This window comes from Canis aureus, chromosome 10 (assembly GCF_053574225.1).
Source record: "Canis aureus isolate CA01 chromosome 10, VMU_Caureus_v.1.0, whole genome shotgun sequence".
In the NCBI taxonomy this organism is placed as follows: domain Eukaryota; kingdom Metazoa; phylum Chordata; class Mammalia; order Carnivora; family Canidae; genus Canis; species Canis aureus.
In genome coordinates this window covers 26885002-26911695 of record NC_135620.1, presented here as the reverse complement: position 1 = coordinate 26911695, position 26694 = coordinate 26885002, and the positions used below count along the sequence as shown (strand labels likewise).

Here is a 26694-nt window from a genome sequence, read left to right as displayed (position 1 = left end):
AACCACCTAGTCTTCCTCTTCCTTTTGCATTTTATCACTCTGCTCTCGTCAGACTGTTAGCTGCTTCTGGGCAGCAGAATCCTAATGGCTTTTTGGTTCCTGATTTACCACCCAGCCAGCCAGTGGGGATATGGTTCTTTTTGGACTAGCATCCCAGTTCATTCCTGAAAAGGAGAGACAGTCTCTCTGTCTCACTGACACTTTTAGGCATCGCGAACAGTTCTCTGCCCTCATCCTTTTTTTTTTTTTTTTTAAAAGATGATCTGCCACTATGCCTGTATTATTAGTAATGAGCCATCTTAGCACATTGCTTTCGGTTTTTCTTTTTTTAGTAACAGCTTTATTAAGATGTAATTCATATGCCATACAATATGACCCATTTAAAGTGTCAGTTAAAAAAAAAATAAAGTGTCAGTTTAATGGCTTTAAGTATATTCACAGAGTAGTACAACTCACAGTTGATTTTAGAACGTTTCCATCATCCCCTCCAAAAAAATCCTGTACACTTTAGCTATAATCCCACTATCCTCCCTATCTCCCCACCATTAATCCACTTTTTGTCTATTGATTTGCTTATTTTGGAATTATGTAATATGTCTTTCATGACTTTTTTTTTCTCATTAAACTTTTGTTTTGATGGGCCTCAAAATTCTGTGACAGATTTTTGGTCAAGTTGTTTCCATTAAAAAGTACTGATTTTAAAAATGAATAACTTAAAACTGCCACACACACAAAACAATTGGTTCACAAGACATTCTTTCCTTCCAAAGGTTTTACAATGTATTGTTATCATTAACCAGTCTTTTACTATTAAACATAAATGGCCAGTTGACACAAACAGTTCTGAGACGGTTCCGTCACCACTGATTAACACTGGTCTGGCAGATAATAGGGTTAATATTCATCTGACCTTCTGAGGTCTCTGGGCAAATGTAGTGACCTTGCCAACTCCAGCTACCTTCTTGTCCACTGCTTTGATGACACCCGTAGCAACTGTTTCATGTTGTGAACAGCACGATGGCCCTTAGAACAATAGTCAGAGAAGCTCTCAACACACGTAGGCTGGCCAGGGACCATATCAGTGATAGCAGCGTCACCAGATTTCAGGTATTTGGGACCATCTTCCAGCTTTTTTCCAGAATGATGATCTCTCTTCTCCTTCAGCTTGGAAACAATGGCAGCTGTGTGACAATCCAGCACCAGTGCATACACAGCACTGATCTGGCCTGGATGGTTCAGGATAATCACCTGAGCCATAAAGCCAGCTGCTTCCAATGGTTGGTCATTTTTGCCATCACCAGCCACATTGCACAACAAACATTTTTGACAGGTATGTTCTTGACACTGAAGTCCACGTTGTCCCCCAAAAGAGCCACACTGAAAGCTTCTTGATGCTTTTCAACAGACTTTACTTCAGTTGTAACATTTACTGGAGCAATGATGATCACCATGCCAGGTTTAAGAACACCAGTCTCCACTGGGCCCCCACGGACAGTACCAATACCACTAATTTTGTAGATGTCCTGGAGAGGCAGACGCAAGGGTTTGTCAGTTGGATGAGTTAGTGGCAGAATGCAATCCATTGCTTCAGGCAGTGTGGTTCCACTGTCATGCTCATCTTTACCGGTGACTTTCCAGCCCTTGACCAAAGCATGTTAGCACTTGGCTCCAGCATGTTGTCACCATTCCAACCAGAAATTGGCACAAATGCTACCACTGTGTTGGGGGTGTAGCCAATTTTCGTAATGTAGGTGCTGACTTCATTAACAATTTCCTTGTATCTCTTCTGACTGTAGAGTGGCTTAATGGAACCCGTTTTGTTAATACCAACAATTAGTTGTTTTGCACTCAGTGTGTAAGCCAGAAGGACATGCTCACAGGTCTGCCCATTCTTGGAGATACCTGCTTCAAATTCACCACCACCAGCAGCAACAATCAGGACAACACAGTCAGTCTGAGATGTGCCTCTAATCAGATTTTTCATAGTGTCTCTGTGTCCTGGGGCATCACTGATGGTCACATAACATACACCGGTCTCAAATTTCCACAGGAAGTTATCGGTGGTTATACCACATTCATGTTCAGCTTTCAGTTTATATATGATGCTGGCATACTTGAAGGAGCCCTTTCCTGTCTCACCAGCCTCCTCTTCAAATCTTTCAGTAGTTTGTTTGTCAATCCATCCACATTTGTACATCAGATGACCAGGAGTGATGAACTTGCCCGACTTTGTGTCAAATGACGATTATATTGGTAGTTTTTTCCTTTCCTATTTTTGTTTAGGTTTAGAGGTGATTTTCACAACACTTGTGTTCTGGTGGCAAACCCACTGCGAAAAAGCTTTTGTGACTTCTTTCTCAGCATGGTGTTTTCAAGTCTCACCCATGTTGTAGTGTGCCTCAGTATTTCATTTCTTTTTATTATTGCATAATATTGCATTGTATGGATATACCACATTTGAGGCTGTTATGAATAATGAATAATGCTACTATGAACATTCACATACACATTTTTGTGTGGATGCATGTTTTCATTTCTTTTTGATATATACCTAGGAGTGGGTGGCTGGATCATATGGTAACTGCATGTTTAACTTGTGGAGGAACTGCCACACTGTTTTCCAAAGCACTGCACCACTTTATGTTTCTACCAGCAGTATATGAAGGTTTCAGTTTCTTTATATCCTTGGCAACATTTGTTATTTTCTGTGTTTTTTATTATAGCCATCCTGGTGTCTGTGAGGTGATAATTCATTGTGGTTTTTGAATTGTATTTTTCTCTGATCATTAATGATGTTGAGCATCTTTTTATATGATCATTGGCCATTTCTGTACTGGTGAGGATGTGAAGAAAAGGAACCCTCGTTCGCTGTTGACGGGAATAGAAATTGATGCTACCACTGTGGAAAGCGGTGTGGAGTTTCCTCAAAACATTGAAAATAGAAATACCATATAATCCAGTGATTCCACTACTGGGTACTTACCCAAAGAAATGAAAACACTAATTGGAAAAGATATATGCACCCCTGTTTTTATTCCAACAATATTTACAATAGCCAAGATATGGAAATGACCTAAGTGTCCATTGATAGATGAATGGATGACAAAGAATGGGAGTTTGTGTGTATGTATGTGTGTGTGTCTGTGTATAAAATGGATTATTACTCAGACATCTAAGAGAGATGCCATTTGTGACAGCATGGATAAAACTAGAAGGTATTATGCTGAGTGAAATAAGTTAGACAGAGAAAGCCAACTACCAAATTATTTCACTTACATGTGGAATCTAAAAAGAACATGAATGAACCAAAGAAAAAAAACAGACACAGGCTCGTAAATACAGGGAACAAACTGGTGGTTGCCAGAGGAGAGGGAAGTGGGGGAATGGATGAAATAGGTAAAGGAATTAAGAGGTACAAACTTCCATTTCTAAAGTAGATAAATAATGGAGATGAAAGGTACAGCATAGGGAACAAAGTTATTAATATTGTAGTAATGTGGCATGGTTATAGATGGTAGGTAGCTACACTGATCATGGTGAGCATCATGTAATTTGTAGAATTCTTGAGTCACTATGCTGTATTCCTGAAACTACTATAACATTATTTGTCAACTACATATCGATAGTAAACATTTAAAAAATAAATAAAAAATTCTAAAAATGAGTTGACTGTAAATATGAGGGTTTATTTCTGGATTCTCAGTTCTATTCTATTGATCTATATATTTATCCTTATATTATTACTATGCTGTCTTTAGCTTTTGTAGTAAGTGTTGAAATTGGGAAACATGAGTCCTTCACGGACTTGGTTCTTTTTTCAAAATTGTTTTGACCATTCTGCATCCCTTGCATTGATTGCCACATACATTTTAAGTTCAGCTTGTCAATTTCTGCAAAGAAGCCAGCTGGGAATTTCATAGAAACTGTGTTGCATCTATAGAACAATTTGGAGGAGTATTGCCATCTTAAGGACAATAAGTGTTTCAATCCATAAACACTGGAGGTCTAGTCTTCTTTAATTTCTTTGAACTGTGTCTAATAGTTTTAAAGAATAGGTTTTGCACTTCTTTTGTTACGTTTATTCTTAAATATTTATTCTTTTTGATGCTATTGTAAATGGAATTTTTCTTAATATCATTTTTTGGTTGTTCATTGTGTGTGTAAGAAATATAGTTGATTTTGCATATTGGTACTTATATTTTGCAACCTTCTTAAACTCATTTTTTTGTTTTAATTATTTTAAGCGGATTTATTATAGGATTTTCTATATGGGAGATCATGTCATCTATGAATAGAGATAGTTTTATTTCTTCCTTTTCAATTTGCATGTCTTTCATTTTCATGTTCTATTTCATTTTCTTGCTTAATTAGCCTGGTTAGCCACCTTAGTCTTATTTATCAGCAGTACTTGGTATAATTAATTATTCCTTGCTTTTTGTAGCCCTCTCTTCACTTGGCTTCATGGACGCCACACTTTTTTTGGTTTTCCTCCTGTCTCACTGGCTACTTTTTCATTTCTTTAGCTGGTTCTTTCTCTTCCCTCGAAACTCTTAACCATCTCCCACCTTTGAAATTAAGACTCGTGTATTCACTTCCCTACCTGATAAACCCTGCTTGGATGTCTAATATGCAGCTCAAATTTAACCTTAACAAGGTCAACTTAACTGCTAATCTTAAATGAAGTACTTTGTGGAAAAGAAAAAGAAATGCTAACATTTACTGAATGCTTACTACTAGCACTATTCATTATCTTGTTTATAACACATCTGCATTCTGATACTTGGGGGACCTGAACCCTGGTCACTTTGATTCCAGGACTTGAGTGCCTTCCTAACAGCTATCACAAAGTGTATAGCCCTGCTTTTCTCCTCTTGAAATTCTTCTTTGGAGTAGTAGACTGGTCAGAAAAAAGAATCCTGTAGTATTTCTGATAAATGGAATTAGAGATGCTGCTGGTGAACCATACAGTGCTTTAGAGTGACTGCTTCTCTTTTCCAGACAGAGTGGATACACAGTGATGTCTCCTGTGTGCAGATAGGCTTTACCATTCCCAAGGAAAACCTACACTGAGTTTTTGGCTAGTTTGTCTTGGTCACTTTCCTAGGTTAGAATTTTTCTAGCCTTTAGATATATTTCCAGCCCATCAGAACTGCTCTCATCCATTTGCTTGACTATTGCTCATACCTTCTTGTCTTTTTCCCATTTGTTTATGAACTATTAGCTCCTCTGCGTTTATGCAAGATATCCCACTCTGACATTTCCCTTTTCAGTACCTGGCTCAGCTTTTGCTCAGTATTTCTGACACATCTGTTTTACTTTTCTTTATTAAAATATTGAATACAACAACAACGTCGTACTTTTTTTGATTAGTCATTCTATTTTTTAATTGAAATATAGTTGAAAAATTACTTATCCTTTTAAATGGTAGTGACAAGAGAACTCCATTTTCTCCCTAAAATCTTTAATGAAAGTGAAGTGAAATTGTTGGGCATACAATTTTTACAATAAATATTGTCCAGCTTAAAAGCTAGCCTGTTTTCAGGTGCTATCTGCAATCTTACTTGGTCCCTATGACAGATGTCCTACTAAGAAAGATGAGAACGCTGTGATGGGATTGTTTGTCTATGTTCTCATTGCCAGTTAGGGGCAGAGCCAGTTCTCTTCCCAGTTGAGCTCGTTTATTCTGGTAGAATTTGTATGTAGGTTTGCTTTCTACTGTAGGGTGAGGTCTCATATCCACGTTTTGCCTCTTGCTGCTTAGAGGTCTCACCCTTCACAGAAGCCCCCTCACAGGGACTTTATTCTGTATTCTATTCACCTTTCTATTTTGGGGCTAACTTATCTTCTGGCTTTTTTTTTCTTTCCCTTTCTAGGTGTCAGCCAATCATGAGGCATTATAATAGTATATACAGAGTCAGAACTAGATTCAGGACTCAGCTTTCTGTGGCTTTGGACCACCTCTCTAAACTTCATAGACCAGATGATCTCCAAGGGCATTTATAGCTCCAGGCTTCTCAGGCCTTAGGATTCTCTTTCTCTGATAAGTGGTCTTGGACTTAATGTCTGAATAGTTGGCAAAGGTTTACTATGCAACACCAGGGATGGCAGATATGTAGCTTCACTTCCATCATTCCATCCTGGCAGGCTCATTATATTCATCTCATTGCTGTCACATGGAAACCAACCATGACTCAGACTTCTCAGTGTAGCGTAGGGTGCTGAGTAACCACTGCCAGGAGATCACAGGTGACGTGTGCTTGTCCCCTTACTGTCTTCCCTTCCACCACTAGCGCTTCAGTCTGAAGGAGGAATTAGTGGTGACCAGGTTACCATCAGTGGGTTCTGGGGCTTAGCTCCCTGTTTCCACTACTCCCTTCTTATATGACCTTGAGAAAGTTATGTTACTTCTTTGGGCCTCAGTTCCCTTTTTTTGTAACATAGAACATAGCAATAACTCAACTTCATGGGGCTTTAGAGAGGAATAAGTGAAATAAGAGGTTTACTTTTTAATTTTATTTTTTTATTTATTCATGAGGCAGAGGGAGAAGCAGACTCCATGTGGGGAGCCTGATGTGGGACTTGATCCCAGGACCCCTCAACCACTGAGCCATCCAGGTGCCGGGAAATAAAAGGCTTAATTAAAAAAGTGCTTAGAACAGTGCCTAGCCCATAGAACTTAATAAATGTTTACTATGGGAAGGCTGGTGGAGGAAACATTCATGGACTGACATGGTCTTATGGCACCCTTTGATTCTTTTAAAGTAGTTTAATATTCATTCTATCTATGAGTGTGTATTGATCCCATTTCAAAGTTTATTCATTTATTTAGTAAAAATTTAGGGCTTTCTATAGGCTAGGTTGCAACCAAGTGTTTAGACTGTAACAGTAAACAATTCCCTTTCAGAGTTCACAGTGTTGTGGGGATGATGAGTAGTTATAGTATCCTTAATAATTGCAAAGATTGGAGCTTGCACAGGGTCTTCAGGACTAGCCTTCTTGGCAATAATGTTAAATCTGGGTGGGAAGATTAATACTTGAGTCCTCCAGACCTGGCTGGCCTCTTACCAGTATTTCATAGGTACTGAATCCCTTGGGGGAATTGTTAATACCTTGTTCTTACTGGTGGCACACCTCACCGGCATGCTCATGCTCCTTGGCATTCAGCCAGTCACTCAGACAGCCCCAGGCTTTCCCCATTGCTCTCTGAGCTGCTGTCCCCCTGTCTCAGTCAGAGGTGATGGGGTTGAGAAGCAGAAATATGAAGACAAATGAAGGAGGCCTGGATTTGCAGCTAGAGAATAGTTGCATCTCTCTGTGTGCCTTAGGAAAGCATGACTGCCAGGCTTATCAGGGACGTGGAAAAGTTGAGTTCATACCCCTGCTTCACTCAGGGTACGGCAAATGTCCATGACAGCCTTGTATGATGGCAGCGTGGAATCTGGGTGGAAGAAAAATATATCCTTGTATGGCTGGGGGTGAGCATTGGTGCTGTGACCCATGCTGTCTCTTCACTGGTGTTTTACAGTAAACAGCTGTTATGTGATGTGATGATTGTGGCCGAAGATGTCGAGATAGAAGCCCATCGTGTGGTCCTGGCAGCCTGCAGCCCCTACTTCTGTGCGATGTTCACAGGTATGGTGAGGGGCTGCAGCCCCACTGAGAGAATATTTTGGGTGGTGGCATGAGGGGAAGAGAATGCTGTGACAGTCACTATGAGAAGCTTCTGTATCCTAGATACTCAGTTTTGCACCTCGGAGGATTTGATGCAACCAGCCTTGTCTGCAGCCCTTTGTCCACCATGAGGGAAAAAAGAGGTAGAATCATAGAGGTTATTAGTTCTCAGACATCAGCATGCATCATAGTCACATGAGGGAGATTTTAGAAGTGTAGGCTTTTGGATTCATCCCCAGGCCTCTGATCTTTCATTTTGCAGATGGGAGACACTGAGGCTTAGAAAAGGGAAGGGAGTTGCCCCAGGTCACATAGTAAATGAGTGGAACTTGGCTTCTTGATACCTGGCCCCATGCTGGACTAGCTTGTCCTTCCCTACCCAGTCCTACCAGGCAAGGTCTATGAACCTCCTTGAGCTTTTATAGGTGTGTGCAAGAGATTTGGGACAAGTGATGGTGGGGCTTGGAGGGGAGAATAAGACATAAATTTTCACCATCTGGCATTTGGTTTCATCACCTTTACTAGCTTTCTAGAGAGTCCCTGTTTCCTGTACATGCCAAATAGCCTTGTCCAACTAGTTCACATGGCAGACTGAATTCCTTGAAACCTGTGGGTGGAGTATCCTGTCTTCACTACTTCACAGCATCTCCCCTGTTCTATAAATCACTGCTAACTGAAGGCCAGATGGGCTGGGTGAGACCCTCAGACTGGGTCAGGTATGTCCCTTCCCCATATTCACCAAGTACCCAGTGCTGCTTCTGAGTGTGGTTACTATCACTCCCTGTTCTTGTCTGTTTGTTGGTATCTGCTGTGCCCTGTGCTCTGGCATCTGGTGTATCAGCTGCTTCTCATTCTGCAGTTTATAGCTTAGGTGTCTCCTCTGAGAGGGCTCCTCTGACCACCCCTGCCACAGTTCCCCAATATATATTTTTTATAATGTCTATCCCTGTCTTAAAATCCTGTTGTTGGTTGTCAACGTGTTCTTTATCTTTCTCTCCTCAATAGACTGTAAACTCCATGAAGACAGGGGCTGTTGTTAGGCTTGTTTGCTACCATACCCTAAACATCTGGTACACAGTAGGAGTCAGATGTTTTTTTTCAAATGAATGAATGAAATGTCTTCACAGTGGATTGTGAGCATTGGGCATTTGAGGACTACATCTTGTCACTGTTGAATCCTCAGAGCCAACCACAGGGTGTGGTGTTTAGGAGACAGTAAGTAAGTGAAATCTGAAAGAATGAATGTGGGCTTGTTAGGAATGGGTGAGTATAGGCGCCCAATTTTTGCCACATAGGATCTTACCTTTTCTTTATATGGCGCGTGGCCTCTCCTGGGCAAGAGTGGTTCTAGTTGGGGATGACTTAGCACTTGTGTTTTGAGAGTTCCTCACCTGTGGCTCCCTCTTGGCTCATCATGTAAAGGAGCTGGTTTCAACTTGAAGCTGTGCCTGCCTCTGCTAAGTGGACCAAGCCACTCTTATCTCTCTGTGAGCCCTTGGCTGGGAATTAGTAGCCTGGAAAATGTCTTAGAAAATCGGCTCATTTTATTACCAGAAGTTTTTTTTTTCTTTTCTTTTTAAAGATTTTATTTATTTATTTATTTATTTGAGACACAGAGAGAGAGGTAGAGACATGGGCAGAGGGAGAAGCAGGCTCCCTTCGGGGACCCCGATGCAGACACGATCCAGGACCCCAAGATCACACCCTGAGCCAAAGGCAGACCCCCAACCACTGAGCCACCCAGACGTCCTGATTGCCTGGAAGTTTTGAGCTATATCCTCTCTGGAGTAGTTTCACTCTAATACTAAGGTTTTTATTTGTTTCCCTCTTTCCCATCCATCTCTCTGTCTTTAAAATAATTCATTTTGTTTGCAGTAATTATTTAGTTACAGCTTCACTAAGTAGCTCTGCCAGTCATTCTTCTGTGTGTGTGTGGTTTTGAAAATCCAGTGTTGAGAGAGAAAATCTATCTGGAATTGTAGTTGTGGCTCTACTAGTTGCTAATGAATTTGCCTCTGGGGAGTGGAAGTGCCTAACCAAAAACAAGGTGATTCTGCAAAGAGAAAAGATGCTTCTGGAGCAGATCTTAGATTCTAGTCATTGAAGGGGGGAAAAAAACAAAAAGAACACAATCTAATGTGATGCCTAGCTCAGATCTTCCATTGAATCTGATTACTGCCCATCCAGCCATCCTTCTAGCCAGCCAGCCAGCCATCTCTCTGTCTCTATACCCACCCATCCATCTATCTATCTGAATACTACTCACATAGGTTCACTGCAGGGGAAAAAAAAATTTTTTAGAAAGATGTGGACAAGCCAAAAAACAAAAATAACCCCCCCACATGTACTATAACATATAGATTATGGTTTATATCCTTTCAGACTTTATACTTGTGAATATATACAAATACAAAATAAATTTTTAATATAAATTAATTCATTTTGTGTATACATAGTTGATGTAAGGTGTATACTTGAAAAAAAAATTGCTATTCATCACCCTGGAATGTTCTCCCCCCTGATTCCTTACCTAACTCCTATTCATCTTTCATTACCACTTAAGCAGTGCTTCCTCAGGTAAGCTTTCCCATGACCCCCTTGGATTAAGTTAAATTCTTTTGTTATTTACTCTTGTGATACTTTATGCTTGTCTTTAGTATTATTGCTTATCTTATTACTTCTTCAATATCTGATTGTTCTTGTCAGTCAGTTAGGAACTATACCTGAATTCACCACTGTTTCCCCACTGACTAGCATGATCTTCCAAGTGGTAGGTGCTCAAAGAAAATTTGCTTAATTGAAAAAAAAAAAAAAAGAAAATTTGCTTAATTAAACCAGCACTATATGGTCAATATATTTTCACATCAGTGAAATCACTTCTACATCATCATTTTAATGGGTTCATAAGATTCCGTTGTATATATCCTAATTGAAAATCAATTTCATTTTTGGTTAGAAAACAATTCTTTCTAATATTTTGCTATTATAAGTGATACTGTAATGGGAATCTGCCTCTTAATCTTATTTACCTTATGATTATTTCCTTAGAATAGATCCCTAGAATAAAGGCATGCACACTTTAAAGACTTGTGAGGCACATGCCAAAAATCCAAAGTGTTTTGAACAGCTGTACTAGCTTATACTTCAATCAACAATATATGAGATGTGTATTTTTTGAGGCTCCTTGGTTTTGCTTAAACCTTGGTGAAGAGATACAAACAAAAAATAACATTGTAAAATTTTGTTCTGATGATCAGGTTCAGCTTCAAAATCCATAAACTTAGTCATGAAAAGGCCCAGCTGACTCTTGTTCAATCCATTTCTCTCAGCATGTTTAAGGCCAAAATGAAAAGGAAATACTCGTGACATTCTTCTGACTTGAATGATGTGATTACAATCTTTTTACTCAGGCTTAACACATTTTTTTTTTTTTTTTGTCCTGAGTTCATATTGCCCAAGTGCCCCAGATATCACCCTGTTCCTTGACCATGTCCTGCCCAGAATAACATGGAAGAATGTGAAACAGATCTGAGTACCCACAGGAGAGTGTCAGGAGGCAGCCAGCTTGTGAGAAGATCTGGGATGGGCCATCAGTAACATGCAGCATTCCTTTAGCACAGCCACTGTAGAGGCCAGCAAGGCTGTGTTCCACCCATCTTTGTCCTGTGAATATGGATCACCTTAGATTCCCCTGCTCCCTCCCCTATGTAGCACCTCCATCCCCAAGGAAGCTAATTTTATCCCAATAGCTAAGTCAGTTTTTGTCTTCTTTGTCATGCCCTTCACTATGGGTTCTGTGTACTAGAGTATTTATACTCCATATGGGTCCCTACGTGTCATCCAGGTACATTAAAAACAAACCCATCGGGGATCTCTGGGTGGCTCAGCTGTTTGGTGCCTGCCTTTGGCCCAGGGCGCGATCCTGGAGTCCTGGGATCGTGTCCCTCATTGGGCTCCCAGCATGGAGCCTGCTTCTCCCTCTGCCTGTGTCTCTGCCTCTCTCTGTCTCTCTGTGTCTATCATAAATAAGTGAGTAAATAAATAAATCTCTAAAAAACAAAACAAAACAAAACAACCCCATCATATGGTGGTAAAGGAACCAAGTGTTAAAGAATATGTGGGGGCAGCCCCAGTGGCTTAGCGATTTAGTGCCACCTTTAGCCCAGGGCCTGATCCTGGAGACCCAAAATTGAGTCCCACGCCAGGCTCCCTGCATGGAGCCTGCTTCTCCCTCTGCCTGTGCCTCTGCTTCTCTCTCTCTGTGTCTCTCAATAAATAAATAAATAAATAAATCTTAAAAAAAAAAAAGAATACGTGGGCTCAGGGTATGAACGCCCATCATCACTTGGCCTGATGGAGTATGGGATTGCTTGCTGTCCTGGGCTCTCTGTTTCCCATAGATGTCTATGTACAAGGTCCTAAGGTACAGCCTGAGGCTTTAAAGAACTTTAAGACCTAGTCCTTTAGTCCATGCCACCATCATCTCTCACCTAATTTCCTGCGGTAGCCTTTGAATTGGTCAACCTGCCTCCTGTTTTCTTTGTTCACCCTCAGCCATTCTCTACACTGTAGCTATAGCAACTTTCCAAAATATCAATATGATGGATCCCTTAGCTTCTTAAAGTCTGTCAGGGGCTTTCCACTGCTCTCAGGATGAAGTCTGAACTCCTTGGCATGGCCCATGAGGCCATCTGGTGGTCTAGATCCTGCTTATATTTCCAGTCTTGTCTCCCTGTTCCTCCCTCTGCACTCTGTGCTTCTGCCAGACTCAACCTCTTAGGGACCTAGAACAGGTCGTGTTCTTTCTTACCTCTTTGCCTGGAATATATATTCTTCCTCATACTCAACTTCTCTTCTGAGTAACTATGACTCCTTCTCCAGATCTCATTTTTAGATCAGCAGTTCTTAACCATCATGAATCAGTCTGATAAAAACAATGGAGTCTGTCCTCTAAAAAGCATTTATGAGTTCCTGTGTGGTCATCGTTATGCATACAGTTCAGGGTACAGGAGTCCCTGCTTAAGAACGCTTTAAGCTGAGCCCTCTTTTCTAGTATTTAACATACTTTGTAATTGTTGGTTTACTTGTTTCTCTCTCCGTTGGACTGAGCTCCATGAAGGCAGGGCCATAACTTACTCATCTTGGTGTCTTCTGGCCTACCACAGTGCTTGGCACACAGGGACTTTTGATACATGGTTGTTGAATGAATGAGTGAATGAATGAGCGGGTGAATGAATGAATGAATGAACGAATATCTGCCCTTGATTGAATCATGTTCTTTTTGGAAGAACAGTCATGCATGATACTGATGACAAACAGACATGGAAGGGATTAAAAGGATGTGCACCTAACATTTTCTGAAAGTTCAAATGTGAGCTGGCTGGGCTGGGCCTCTAGGGAAAAACAGAGGAAAAGGGCTCTTGGGTTGACCTTGAAGATGGAAGGACAAATAGGGCTCATGTTTTGTTTTCTGGAAATATGTTGTCAGAGTAGTAGAAGTGAGGAAAGGAGCAAGAATGACAAAGCCTTTTTTGGCTTCTGCCCCTCAGGAATTACTGGAGTCCTTAGAATTATGAGATACCAAGAGGAAGCCCCTTTTCTTCCCCCCTTTTTCCCCCCTCCAACAAGTAATTTTTAAGGGCTTGTTATATGCCAAGCACTTTGTTAGGTGTTGAGGATATTTTGACACATAACCTTGATAAGATCTCATCCCTCTTGGTTCTTGTTTGCCTGGGTCTTATGTACTAAGTTGTCCTCAGAATTTGGATCAAAGCCTTGTTTGGGAATACTTTTATCGAGGTCATTAGTTAGGGTTAGGTTTAAATTACACAGGGATTTATGAGAAATGAAATGCGGTCTATAGTTAAGCCAAGATGCAAATACCAGCCCTGTCTCTCACTGGCTATATGCAAATACCTTTTGAAATGCCAGTTCTGTAATTTGTAAAATGGAAATAGTACCTACCTCCTGGGGTTGTTACAAGGATCGAATGAAACAATGTGTGTAAACCCTTAGCAGAGAGGTGCTGGCACACAGCAGTAGCTATTATTGTGACCACTTTCAGAGTCTGTTTTAAGCTGAAGCCTTAGTTTGGTGCAGTAATTTCTGCTCAGCCTTAAGAAATACTAAGATTGGATTTGACAAGTCTGTGTCAGGTTTCCAACTTCCTGTAAGGGAACTTTCTTAAAACATAGATTTTGTTTTTGAGGCCATGATTTTTCTTTCACAATGTTTTTTTTTCACTCCTTGCTTATTGAAGTCTTAAGCACTTCATTTAGAAAATTAGAAACATCAAAGTCAGGTTAAAGAAGCAGGAAAAAAATCCCCTAAAGTTCTACCATCTAGAAAACTGTGTCTTAATGTTTGCTGTACATTTGATTAGTAGGAATGATCTTTCATTCCCCAGAAATATACAACTTTTGCCCATATATACTTATATTTTCATATAATTCCAGGAGTTTGCACTTGTTTAGCCAAAGTTACAAAACTGACTGACTAATATGACTCTCAGGTACAGACTCCACAGAGAAGAAACAATCAGGTTGGGCTCTGATTTTGCACTCACATAAGGGCTACTGAATCTCATGGTTCTTGCATTCAGGTGGTTTCCTCTTTCAGTCTTTTTTTTTCTAAGGCCCAAGTTCTTAACCAAAGAATTGACTGTAATTATTGTTTGCATTATATTTATCAACTGGACTCTTACTGATGAACTTCTTAATAGCTATTAAAAGAGATGAGTTGAACTGATTTCCTTGGGTGTGTGTTTTTATTTATGGGTCTTGGAATAAACTCAAGAGGGAGATGGTGAGAGCCTGTCTAATGGGTGCAGTAGAAATCCACTATCCTTTCCTGTTTCCCCTTCATCCCTCTGTCCTGCTACAGGGCCCTTGGTACTTTTTCACCAGCTTCTACCAGCAGCCTGAGGGAAGACAGAGCAGGGACGGGGGGGAGGTCTCTGGTCTACCTGACCCGGCAGTGGAGGGAGTGGGCAGGGTTCACAGTGTTTTTCCTCCCTTGCCTCCCTGTTGCAGACTCATTCACATCTCTGACTGTGTTTGGATGGGAATTGTGGATTGGTGGAGGCATTGTGTGCAGCCCGTGAAACTTGGAGGTGGGCGTATGCAGCCCACACACTGTACTGTACTTTATTTTCTTGGCTCCATTGCCCACATTCCACAGAGAGAAAACAACTACCCAGGCTCTGTTTTCATACTCACACAAGGGCTTCTGCATCCCTGTTCTTGCAGTCAAGTTGCCCTTTATTTCAATCTACAAAGACACATGTCTGGCCTGTCTCTTCCTTCTGAAATCAGCAGCAGCTTTTGTGGAATGAACTTGGCTATTAATAAACCCATGTGCCATCTAGAGAGGACAGACCAAAGGTCGGGGCCTCAGGTCAGCAGATGTGGTGCTACTGCTGCCCTAGTTCACAGGCTCTGTCCTTCCTTTGTTGGATTATTATCAGGGCCTCCCAACTGTTTTCCCTGCCTCTGATCCAGCTTCCACCATGCATTCAAACTTTTTTTTTTTTTTTTTTTTGCATTCAAACTTTCATTTGAAAATACCCATCTGTTGATATCATTCTCTGTTTATAACCTTTTAGTGTTGCTACACTTAGGATGAAGTCCAACGTCATTTGCACGACTTACAGGACTCCGCAAACCCTGGTACCTCTCCAGCTTCCTCTTGCTGTCACCCATCCCAGCCTCTCACTGTTCCTCACATTTGTCCTTTTGATACTTTTTTGCATTTACAAGGTTCCTGCATCCAGCTCGTGCTCCCTCATCTTTGCTGCCTGTGGAAATACCCAGCTTAACTGTAACCTCCTACTAGGATGGCTTCCTAGGATTTGCTGCTCCATCTTCTGCATTCTTGAGATTTAGTATAGAGTAGTGATTATGAGTGTGGGCTCTAGGGTCCTCCTCCCTGGTTTCAGTCCCTGCCTGGCCCCTTCCTACATGTATGACTTTGGGCAAAATGAAATTCCACCCTCTTGTGCCTCATTTTCTTCATCTGTAAAATGGGGATAATATTAATGAAACTTGTGGGTGATTGTGAAGATCGAAAGAGGCACCACTTCCAAGGGCTTACCACAGCGCTTAGCCACAGCATTCAGTAAATGTGACTTTGTGTTATTGTTATACTGGTACTTTGTATAGATCTCAAGGAAGCTCTTACCACTTCATGTATTTTTATATATCTGCCGTGCTAGACCACATGCTCCTTGAGGACAGGTATATATCTTATTTACTTTTCCTGGCCCTGTGTGTATATGTTTACAGGAAATGTTGGTTGAATGAGTTACTGCACACAGATGTGCCATCAGAATGGAAATGGGCAACCAATAGAATGGGGGGGGGAATGCTTTGAATTGGCTTCAGACCAATTCGAATGATTTCAGACCCAAAGTTGGTGTGACCTAGATGTCAGCTGTTTTATCCTCCTCCATGCCTGAATCCCTTCTGCTGCCTCCTGGTGCTTTTATGCTGCCAACACAGGGCAGGAGACTGAAAGTTAAGCACCAAGTTTGTGTCCATTTTGGTTTTGTTTTGGACTGCAGGTGACATGTCCGAGAGTAAAGCCAAGAAGATTGAAATCAAGGATGTGGATGGGAGGACGCTGAATAAGCTGATTGACTACATCTATACGGCAGAGATTGAGGTGACCGAGGAGAACGTCCAGGTAAACTCAGCCCGAGCTAGTGGCTCATTGCACACTTAGGGCCACCATTTTATAGCCTCATTTCACGGAACTTTCAGAACAACTCATTGGGTAGCTGGAGAGGAAATCAAAGCTCTAAAGAGGTTACGTGACCTGCTCTGCATCACATGGCATGTGGGTGGGTGAACGACCCTCAGACTCATGCGTGCCTGACAGTGGCCCCCATGCTCTTTGCTGCTAAGCCAGGATACCTCAGAATGAGCTTGGGCCCCGAGCAAAATGTCTTTATCTCATGTTGGTTCAAACACTGGATGGAGGAAGAACTAAAAGCTTGGGTGACCCCACTTCTCCCCAGTTATCATGCCATCTCAGGGATTTGCAGTATGGATTGTGAGGCTGTTAAAATTTTTTCCTGTTTCTACATTAGTCAGCCAAGTTTCCCTGAGCACTCATGCTCAGAGGTGGAGATACCAGGCACCAGGTATGAGCCTCAGCAGGGGAGTGCAGCTGTGAAATGTGTGCTTTTTCCTCCTTTCCCTGCCCTCACCCTCAGCCATTTGGAACCTTGAAAAGAGTCAGTGAAGATACTGCGTTGCCCCAAGCTGTGTGTCTTTACTGTGGGGACACGAGGAAGCAGTGGCCTGCTTCAGTCAGGAGATGGTTGAGGGTATGGCCCACTCCGGAAGCCCACAAGCCCCTGGGCTAAACACAGAAATACTATTTCTTGTCATTAAGGGCCTTACTCTTTCAGGGAAGTGCTGGAAATTACAGGTGATGCGAAGGATTTTTCTTCTTTCTTCTTTTAAACATACAGTTCCACCTTATTTATTGTGAGGCAGATACCTCTCCAGTGACCAGAACACCTATTTCCCTTATCCAGAATCCCACCTCCTTTACCAGGATCAAGGCATTTGGGAGACTACATTGGTAATCATTTATCCATTCAATTCAACTCAAATGTTTGTGTGCCAGTTATATGCCAGGCACTTTGTTGAGCACAGTGGTTGTGACAGCAGTAGTGACTCCATTGCCTGCTGCCATGCAGTTTGTGGTCTGGGGGTGAGGACATTATTCATCAAATAAGCGTACAATTTCTGCACAAATCATGCTAAGTTCTTTGAAGGAAGGGAACATGATAGAAAATGTCAAGGGGACTCAGTCTGGATGTGTGAGGGGATCTGGAAAGGGCTCTTTTGGGAGATGGGATTTAAGCTGCAGCCTGCATATGAGTGGGAGTTAGCTTGGTGTGGTTGCAGGGTCCTTTTGAGGGTGCAGGCGGGCTGGGGGTCTGGAGGTGCCCTGTATTCGAGCCTCCAGAGCCCGCCTTTCGATAGAGCCTGCTTTGTCTCTGGCTTCTGCACAGACTCTCAGATTGTACAGTGATCTAATCTAATAATCCCTTGACCTTTTACAAGTGAGGTATATTTTATACCCAGTAAAACACATGGCCATCCCGTTTCTTTTCTGATCTTTTTCGTCCAGAATGGAGCAGGCAGCAGAGAACTCCCATCTCAGATCTAGGAGCAGAATTGAAACACCTAATTGACTTTTGAGCAGTAACAGTGAGTTCAGAGTAATTGGGTATAAAATGAGTATAGTGCATGTATTGAGAAAACATGTTACATGTTTGACAGTTACATTATCGTCACATTCATATTCACTGAAATACTTTAAAAAGTGATGCAAATGTTGAGATTTATAAGATGCAAAAAATTAAATCCTTTGCAGCTCTAATGAAAAATGCTCAATGTCAACCTAAAAATTTACAGGGGGTAAATAATTTTTTAAAATCTTGCATTAGGGTCTAATTAATAACTTTAAGAAAAATATTTATTTATTTTAGAGACAGAGAGAGTGAGGGGTGGAGGGAAAGAGAGCCTCAAGCAGACTCTTTGCTAAGCACAGAGCCCTATGCTGGCTTCCATCTCACAATCCTGAGATCATAACCCTGAGATCACGACCTGAGCCAAAACCAAGAGTTGGGTGCTCAACTAACTCCAACACTCGGGTGCCCCTAATCAATAACTATTAATCATATAATGTGGTTGGCAGAGTAATGGCCCCCTCCCCCCTGGTTCCCCTCTTCCCAAATGTTCATGTCCTAGTTTTGGAACCAGTGAATATATTAACTCTCCAAGATGAATTTACCTTGCAGCTGGAATTAGTGTCTCTGATCAGCAGAACATGTGATGGGGGGTTACCTTGGATTATCTGCACAGGCCCTGTGTAGTCATGGGGGCTCTTTAAAGTGCACGGGGAGGGGGATAAGGAGAACCAGAGAGATGTGACCCAACAAAGGCTCAGCTTGATGCTTCCATCTTTGAACCCTGGGGAGCCATACACCAAGGAATGCAGGTGGCCTCTATAAGCAGAATAGGCAAGGAAACATGCCCTCCCTTAGGTCCTTCAGAAGGAATGCAGTCCTGTTGACACTTCTGTATCAGTCCAGGGAGACCCATGTGGGGCTTATGACTTCCAGAAGTGTCAGAAAATGAATTTGTGTTGTTTTAAGACACTAAGACCGCCCCCTCAACACTATAGATGGGGTTGTAGATTGTATAATTGGAAGCAGCTTTTTCTTCCTTCTTTATCGCGTATTTGCTGAGGACCTCCCCACCCAACCCCCAGGAAAATACAAAGTGTTCACAAACTTGGGTAATTAGAAGACGTTCCACTCTGGATCCTAATCTCCTGGCTGGGTGTTTATCTTTGCAGCTTTGGTCTAACCCAGTGGTAGAGTGTACGACCCTGCATTCTTAGTTCTTATGGCAGGTAGCAGCAGATAGACTCACCAGAGGACTCTGTATAACCTGGCTTCACCGCTGCTTCTTGTAAAACTACCTTATAGAGGGAGGGCAAGGGGCCAGAGTGAAGATGTGCAGGTTCAGAGAAAGAAGTAGAAGTAGTGGGACACCTGGGTGGCTCAGCGGTTGAGCTTCCGCCTTGGCTCAGGTCATGACCCCGGGGTCAAGTCCCACATTGGGCTCCCTGCAGGGAGCCTGCTTCTCCCTCTGCCTATGTCTTTGCCTCTCTTTCCATGTCTCTCATGAATAAATAGATACAACCTTTAAAAAAAATGTAGATGTAGCAGTGAGGCAGGGGTTGAGTTTGGATGGAGAGGCCTGGCTCAGAGCCGAGGTGTCACCCCTAGGGCATAGAGTGCTCTTCCTCAGGCCTCGCCCCCCTGCAGGGTTCTGTTCCCATCTAGAGCGAGGGCATAGGATGCAGTGAGTTCTGTTGCCAGAGAAGACATTTTCTGTGTCAGCCTCTGATCTGTGTTCCTTCCCCTCTAGCAGAGCCTCTCATGATGCCTCCCAATACCCTGCCTCAAAGGTCTGTTTTCATGATTGCACCCATTCTCTTAGGTGGTCCTGAGTCCCACTGTCTGCCTTCAAATCCTAGCTCCATCATTTTCTAGCTGCGAGACACTACGTAAATCACTTAACCTTTCTATGCCTTGGTGATTTCATCCTTACTATGGGTACAGTACAGCACCTCCTCTCAGGGGGTTGGTGTGAGGGTACAGAGGCCCTGTCACCACAAGCACAGGGTCTGGGGGTAGAGACAGGCGGTCAAGCACATGGACTGCCCCCGCCTCTGCCTCCATTGTGGTAGGGCCAGGGTCGAGGTGCCCAGGACACCAGGAATGGCTGTCACGGCCTTGATGATGGTGGGCGGGGCCCACCTCCTGAAGGAAGACCAGCAGGTCAGGCTTTCCCCCTCTTCTGCGTTTCCGTGTGTCCTTTGGGGTAGGAGCCCGTTGGGGGGCCAGTGGCATGAGGAGAGGCCCAGCGGAGCCCTCAGGGACCTGTGTGCTGCTGGTGTCAGTGACATGTACTGTTTGTCTACCTTGTGCCCCCTCCCTTTAAAATGTGGTTTGGTGGGACTGCCCTGAGGCAAAACAACAGAAAGGGTTGGGAAGAGAGAGTTCAGATCAGAACATGGCTGCTTTCTCCTGCTGTGACAAACGTGAGGAGGCAGTGGCTCCCATGCTGTGGAGACGGCCTTTGTGGAGGGTTGGGGTACTAGGAGCCAGTGGAGGTGCTGGGGCCCCCAAGCCTGAGGAGCAACAGTCACAGGCTTGGGGCTTATTGAGCGGCTTGCAGAGGTCCACCCGCCACCCTGCTGGGCCACATGGCTGCCCGGGCCCTGGGTGCCGGCCTGGCCCTTCCGTGGAGGCGGAGTTAACTACCGTAGCGCTGTCACTTGATGTCCCTGGCCGGAAGCCAAGCATGTATCCTCCACTTCATGTGTATCATCTCATTTAACTTCATCACCTCACCAAACCAGTATTTGGACCAAAAATGGTCGCTCTTCTCTAGTCGAAGAAGCTAATGCTCCCAAGTACTTACGTAGGTAGCAGCACTGGGCTTTGAACCTGCTTACTCGTCTCCCTGTTTTCTCTCGATGTGGTGAACCTGAGTTTCTTGTTACATGAATGAATAATCGGAATTGTGACTTAAAGGCTCGTAATAATTAATAATGACCAAAATGAACTTACCTGAGCCCTCCCTGTGCACCAGGTGCTCTGTTGACGGCCTCAAATGTATTCTCTCATTTGATTCTCATAACAGGCTTGGAAGGCAGAACCACTATTGCCTTCATGTCACTGTTGAAGCGACAGTGCACAGAGAGGTTAAGCCCTTTGCCTTTAGTCACATGGCCAATAAATGGAGAAGTCAAGATTCTGAGTGACACTTTTCATCACAGTGCTAGTTTGCTAGCTCTCTTGTTCATCTACACATTGTCCTCCCTCCTTCCTTCTCTCTCAAACTTTCTCTTCCCTCCCCCACTTTCTTTCTTCTTTTTTCAACATATTTCTATTAAATAATGTTTCTGTGCCAGGCCTCATGCCTGGTGTTGGCAGAGACAAACCCACTGCATGGCTGGGGCTGGGGCCTCTCGCCGGGCCCTCTGGTTGGTGGTCTCCTTTCCTCCCTCCCTCTAGGCCTGGCCCTGCCTCCCTGAGATTCCAGGAGTAGGTGCTTTCCGAGGCAGGGCATTTCCTTTTGTTTTTGTCAGAGGAAACAAACTCCGTGACGGGATATCCTCTGCTGTGTTTTCATGTTATCCAAGGGAGAGAAAAAAACAAAACGGGGCCTGCCCGTGAAAAATGGAGGGGAGGCAATTTGCAAGCTGGAGGGAAACCCGTAAACTCTCTACTGAGGGTCATTCCACAGCTCATTTTCCAGAGCTAAAATGCCGGGATGGCAGGAGACAAGCTAAAAGCTTTTTGACCTCAAGCCATCGCGTATCCCTGTGGTGGTTCCAGCTAGCAGCTCTTCCAGTCTCGGCCTCCTCCTTCCAGGGGCCAAACAGGGCTGTCCTGGTGATCCCACCAAGCTGAGGACCTGAGCTTGGCCTCTTGTTCACCGCCTGTTACGCTGCCCCTCAAGGGAGTCGAGTTGCACGCGAGATAAGAGAAGAGGAAATCCTCCAAAAGCCCTTGTTGATGTGGGAGAGGGAAGTGCGGACAGCTCCCTTATGGATGTTTTGCTCTCTTTTCTTTCACAGCCTCAGAGGGTCTGTGTCTCTTCCCATTGCACGCAGCCCCCAGAACCCCAACGGGTGGGGCCCCAAGTTTTCCCTGAGACGCAGAGTTTGAGCAGTGATAGACCTTCCAGCCTTCAGACTTTGCCCTCAGCTTTCTTCACGCCTTCCTGTATGAAGCAAGTAGTGGGAAGAAAAGGCCCTTTGACTCATAGCTAATCACAGCATAAGATCAAAGAGAGGGAAGGAGCAATTAGAGAAACCACAAGCCCCTGTTCATTTGAAGCCATCTTGGGAATGCTTTTGGGCAGGAGTGGACCTAAACAGGATGGGGGGCTGTTGAAAGGTGGAAAACCTTATAATTTTTGCCTGCTGAGTGTGTTTTGTGAACAGTAGGGAAAAGCTATGTGGGTAGCTCCATCTGTGGAAGTTTTAAAAACTGGAAGTATAACCTGAGGAATATGTTCAGGAAATATTTATTATTTAATTTATTCAGCTATTTGTCATGAGCTTGAGAATTTAAGGACCAAACTGTGCCGCTGTCTTTGCAGTGAAAAAGAGGGCAAAGGGAAGGGGCTATTTGTCCCTGGTGTGCTGTCATCTGGGCCTGGCTAGGAATACCATCTGGGGGTGGGCTGTACTCTCAGAAACCCTCCTCTCTGGGGCTTAAAGGGCTGCTGTCCCATTCCTGCCTCTTCTCAGCTTGACCTTTTTGGGACTTGGCCTACCACTGAGTACAGTGCATGCTGGACAACATTTGATTATTCCTCCCCACCAGGGGTTTGTAGGTATCTGGTTACCTTTCACTATCTGATGCTAACAGACACCCATGGGAGGATGGAGAGGATGCAGTTGGAACACACTGTGGTCTTGGTACTCCTGGTCCCTAGCATGGTCAGTCACCCCAGTTTGCCCAGGACTGAGGGGGCTCTCCTGGGACAGAGGGCTTTCAGTACTCAAACTGGCAAAGTCTTAGCAAGCCAGGATGATCGGTTAACGTATGGCCCTAACTGTAGAGTGTGTAGCTAGCGCTGGTCAAAGGGTTATCATAAAGGTCATTTGGGGTTTAAAACACAGCTTTCCGTTCCTGGTGTGTATTCAGCAAGAATGGTTAATGGTTGTCTACCTAACTAGCAGGCAGAGACTAATCTGGTCCTTGAATCTGTTTGGCTAGTCTGAGCAAGCTCACAGGTTAATTGAGGTTCCCAGTTTATGGCTGCTTAGTGGGGTTGGTGGCTGCCTAGTGGGGATGGAGCTCAGATGGTCAGATTTGGAGCTATCTTATGGCCTAAAACTCCCAAAAGTGGGCATTTTTTTTTTCTCCTTCTCTGAAATGAACCAATGGCTTAAAAAAATACTAAGGACATGATGTAGATTTACTGTTGGGGACACAGGAGAGTGGAAGAGAAAAGGGAGAGGAGCATGCTTTATAGAACTTGAAAGTCTCAGCTGTGTGAGGGAGGAAGTTAAACTCCTAGGATGGAAGTGATTGCCTTGTGGAGAGTAGGCACTTAGCTTGGGAGTAGGACTACTGGTGGGGAGGCTCTTGGTGGTTTCTGCAGGTGGGCAGGGATGAGGAAAAGTGACTAGTTACCCAAGTTTTAACACTGAAAGTCCTGTGTCCTCAGTCCAAAGAAAACTTAGCTGCTTATCCTAGTGGAGGGACAAGGCCCAAGAATGGGCGGTGGGGCAGGTTTTTTGGCCTCACTTGATTGAGGCATTCAGCTATGTGTTGGGAGAAAGTCAGGGTCTAGAATTTAAATCGCTTGATAAAAAAGACTTTTATAGTGTTCTGAATCAAGAAAACAGATATATCTGTAGCCCATGTCTTCTTGGGCAAGCCGTTGTGGATGAGAACAGCTGGAGTCTAGCTGGCCCAGATGCTCTCTCTGGGAGCCAGGAGAGCAGCTGAGAGCAAAGGCCTGGGATGCGGGGGTTGTTTTGAAGTGAAATAGTTGCTGGGGGTCCCGAGCTAAGCTTCAAATAAATCTGTAATGCTCTGTGATTTTCTTAATTTCTTTTTGGAAAGTCACTCTCAGAATGTTTATTCTTTCCCTAGGGTAGGAGTGGGAGGGAGCAGAATTGGGGTCTAGTAGGACTGTGCTATCTCTTCTGGATTTTTGATCCAGGGGTCAGGCTTTAGCAGCTGTAGGAAAGTCCTCCAGAAACTACAGTGGAGTTGGACGTCTGAGCACCCATCTGCCCTGCTCAAGCCAGTCTTTCCTGGATTTTAGGAAAAACACATGCACACACACCTGAGCAGGGAACTATTTCTGTTTTCCAAGATATAGTGTAAATACCCATGTGTTCTGTGACCTTTTAAAGAGAAACATCTCTCTCCTTTTTCTGAGCATGTTCCTTGAGATGTTCCTTACACTTAATCTGTGAGATGGGAGAGAATACAGTGCTATTGCCTGAGTCTTGAGGGATTTGAGGGTCATTCTTTTGTTCCAGTAGATTGTAAGCTCTGTAAGAGCAGAGGTCTGGCTTACTGCATTTACCACTAAACCCCAGAGCCTAGACCAGTACCTGGCACACAAATGCTTAGTAATTAAGTAGTGAAGGCAATAGTGGACAATTTAGTAAGCACCTGAGTGAAAATGTTTCGTTACTACAGAGAAGTGCTTTCTGAAACTTGGCTATACATTAAAAACCGAGGAGCTTTAGAAACACATCACTGTCCAGACCATGCCTCATACCTATTAACTTAAAATCTTTGGGGCTGAGACCCAGGCATAAGTATCTAAAAAATTCTCCAGGGGTGATTCATTGTGCAGCCAAGTAGGAGACCCCATCTGTGTTGGTCTGCTTGGGCAGCCATAACAGAAGACCACACAATGGGTTAAACAACAGAAATATGTTTTCCTCCTAGTTTTGAAAATTAGAAGTTCAAGATCAAAGTTCCAGTTGATTCAGTTGGTGAGACTCTTCCTGGCTTTCAGAAGGTCACTTTCTCCCTGTGTCATTACATTGGAGAGAGAGAGAGAGAGAGAGCATGTGCACTTTGGTGTCTCTTTCTCTTCTTATAAGGGCCCCATCTTTATGACCTCATTTAACCTTTATCACCTCTTCATAGGCCCAATCTACAGTCATGTTGGGGTTAGGGTTTCAGCATACAAATTGGGGGAGGAGGGAACAAACATTCAGTCCGTAAGGGGCCTGTTACCCAGAGTATGGTTCCTGGGCCAGCAGCTACAGGCATCTCCTGGATGTTCGTTAGAAACACAGGCCCCACGTTAGGTCTATTGACTCAGAATTTTAATAAGATCCCCAGAAATTTCATGTACACATTAGTGATTGGGAGGCACTGCTGTGGAATGTGGGGATACAAAGAATCTGTTGGTGCTTCGGGTCCGTGAAGTGGAAAGTTAGGGGAAATAAGGCTTGGCTGTCCTGGTGGAAGTTCAAACTTAGTTGGATAGGCAGGGGAGAGCCATGCAAGGACCTTGAGTGTGGGAGTGGTATGACTGGAACAGTGCTCTAGTGGGGTGAAGCCCTACTGAAGGAGTCTGGTGTCTCAGCATGTCATCTTCTCCTCCAGGTGCTGCTACCGGCAGCCAGCCTGCTGCAGCTCATGGATGTTCGGCAGAACTGCTGTGACTTTCTGCAGTCTCAGTTGCATCCCACCAATTGCTTGGGCATCCGCGCATTTGCAGATGTGCACACCTGCACCGACCTTCTTCAGCAGGCCAATGCTTATGCAGGTAACGGGGGGTTAGGGAGGCTCTACCCCTTCTAAGCTTATGGATTTAATCACCTGGTCTGCAGTAGACTCCTCACCTGTGGTGAGAAGTGCACTCTCCCACGAAACAGTTGTAATTTAGTTGGAGAGACAAGACATGTGGCAAGATAATTAATAATAGAATAGTTCCATTCATAGCCAAGTGGAATAGGATTAATTGCCAGACTGATGGTACAGACAGTCGTTTTCATGGGAGAAGAGGAAGGAGGTCTGAGAAAACTTTGTAGAGGGAGGAGTCATTTGAGCTAGGTCTTGACATAAATCTTTATTGTTGTTTAAGAAAATTTCTTTTTTTGATCCACATATTCTATTTTATAGATTTTAAAATCTATTCTAGATTTTAGAAGTCAAATAGTACTGCATGTCTTCTGATGCTAAGCCAGTAAGCCAGAGACCCCTGCCCTGCCTTTCCACACCACGTCTTCTTCTGTAGGCCCAGTTACCTCCAGTTCTGAAAGAATTAAAGTGCAGGTTCTGATTTCACGAAAAGCTACTTCATCTACTCTTTACCTTAATTTATCTAAATAAAATGTTCATATCACTCTTTTGGATTTATTAGTTTGAAATATATCTGTTGACTTTTCACAGAAGTACAAGATTGACGTTCATAGATTTTCCCTCATGTATACACACTCTTCCTCCCTTTTTAATCTCCTAATACCATTTCTACAACTGAGCTGAGTTATAGATTATAATTAGTTCTTTTTCAATCAGAAATTTTTTTGTTTTAAATCAGAAAGGTGGTTGATAATTGCCTTTTCATGCTGGAAATTTATTCAGTTTATAATCTCAGACATTAGAAAACATCTAAAGAATGCTAATTAATACTAAATTAAGGGTAGCAGAGTCAGTACTAGGCATAGACTATGAGATCACATTGTGCTCCTTCATTGAGGAGTACATTTATTCAACAATGGCTTGATTGCTTACTGCTAAACACTTTTTAGGTGCCAGAGAAATCATAGAAAACTAAACAATTGAAGTCTTTGCTCTCCTGAAAAAGAAAATTGCCCTTTTCTTTTTTATAATGAGTGTTCCTACCACCAATTCTTGTAAGGCAGATTTTTATAAGAATTGAACAGTAACTGTTCATCAGATAATGTGCTGATTCCAGTTTGTTTCTCTGCTGA

The 26694-nt window shown here is 43.2% G+C and overlaps 1 protein-coding gene and 1 pseudogene across 4 annotated transcripts in view; one reads left to right on the top strand and one right to left on the bottom strand.

The window, feature by feature from the left end:
- Positions 1-26694, top strand: part of KLHL3 (kelch like family member 3) — a 113315-nt gene that overhangs the window by 21801 nt on the left and 64820 nt on the right. For 3 of the 4 annotated variants that reach the window (XM_077911801.1, XM_077911798.1, XM_077911800.1), the window contains exons 3-5: positions 7526-7632; positions 16232-16353; positions 25364-25526. In XM_077911801.1, the coding sequence (XP_077767927.1) occupies positions 7526-7632; positions 16232-16353; positions 25364-25526 (392 nt within the window). Of the gene's footprint in view, positions 1-7525; positions 7633-16231; positions 16354-17146; positions 17260-25363; positions 25527-26694 lie in introns of all 4 variants that reach the window. The other variant, XM_077911799.1, reaches the window with a different exon arrangement.
- On the bottom strand, positions 955-7499 carry LOC144322788 (elongation factor 1-alpha 1 pseudogene; annotated as a pseudogene).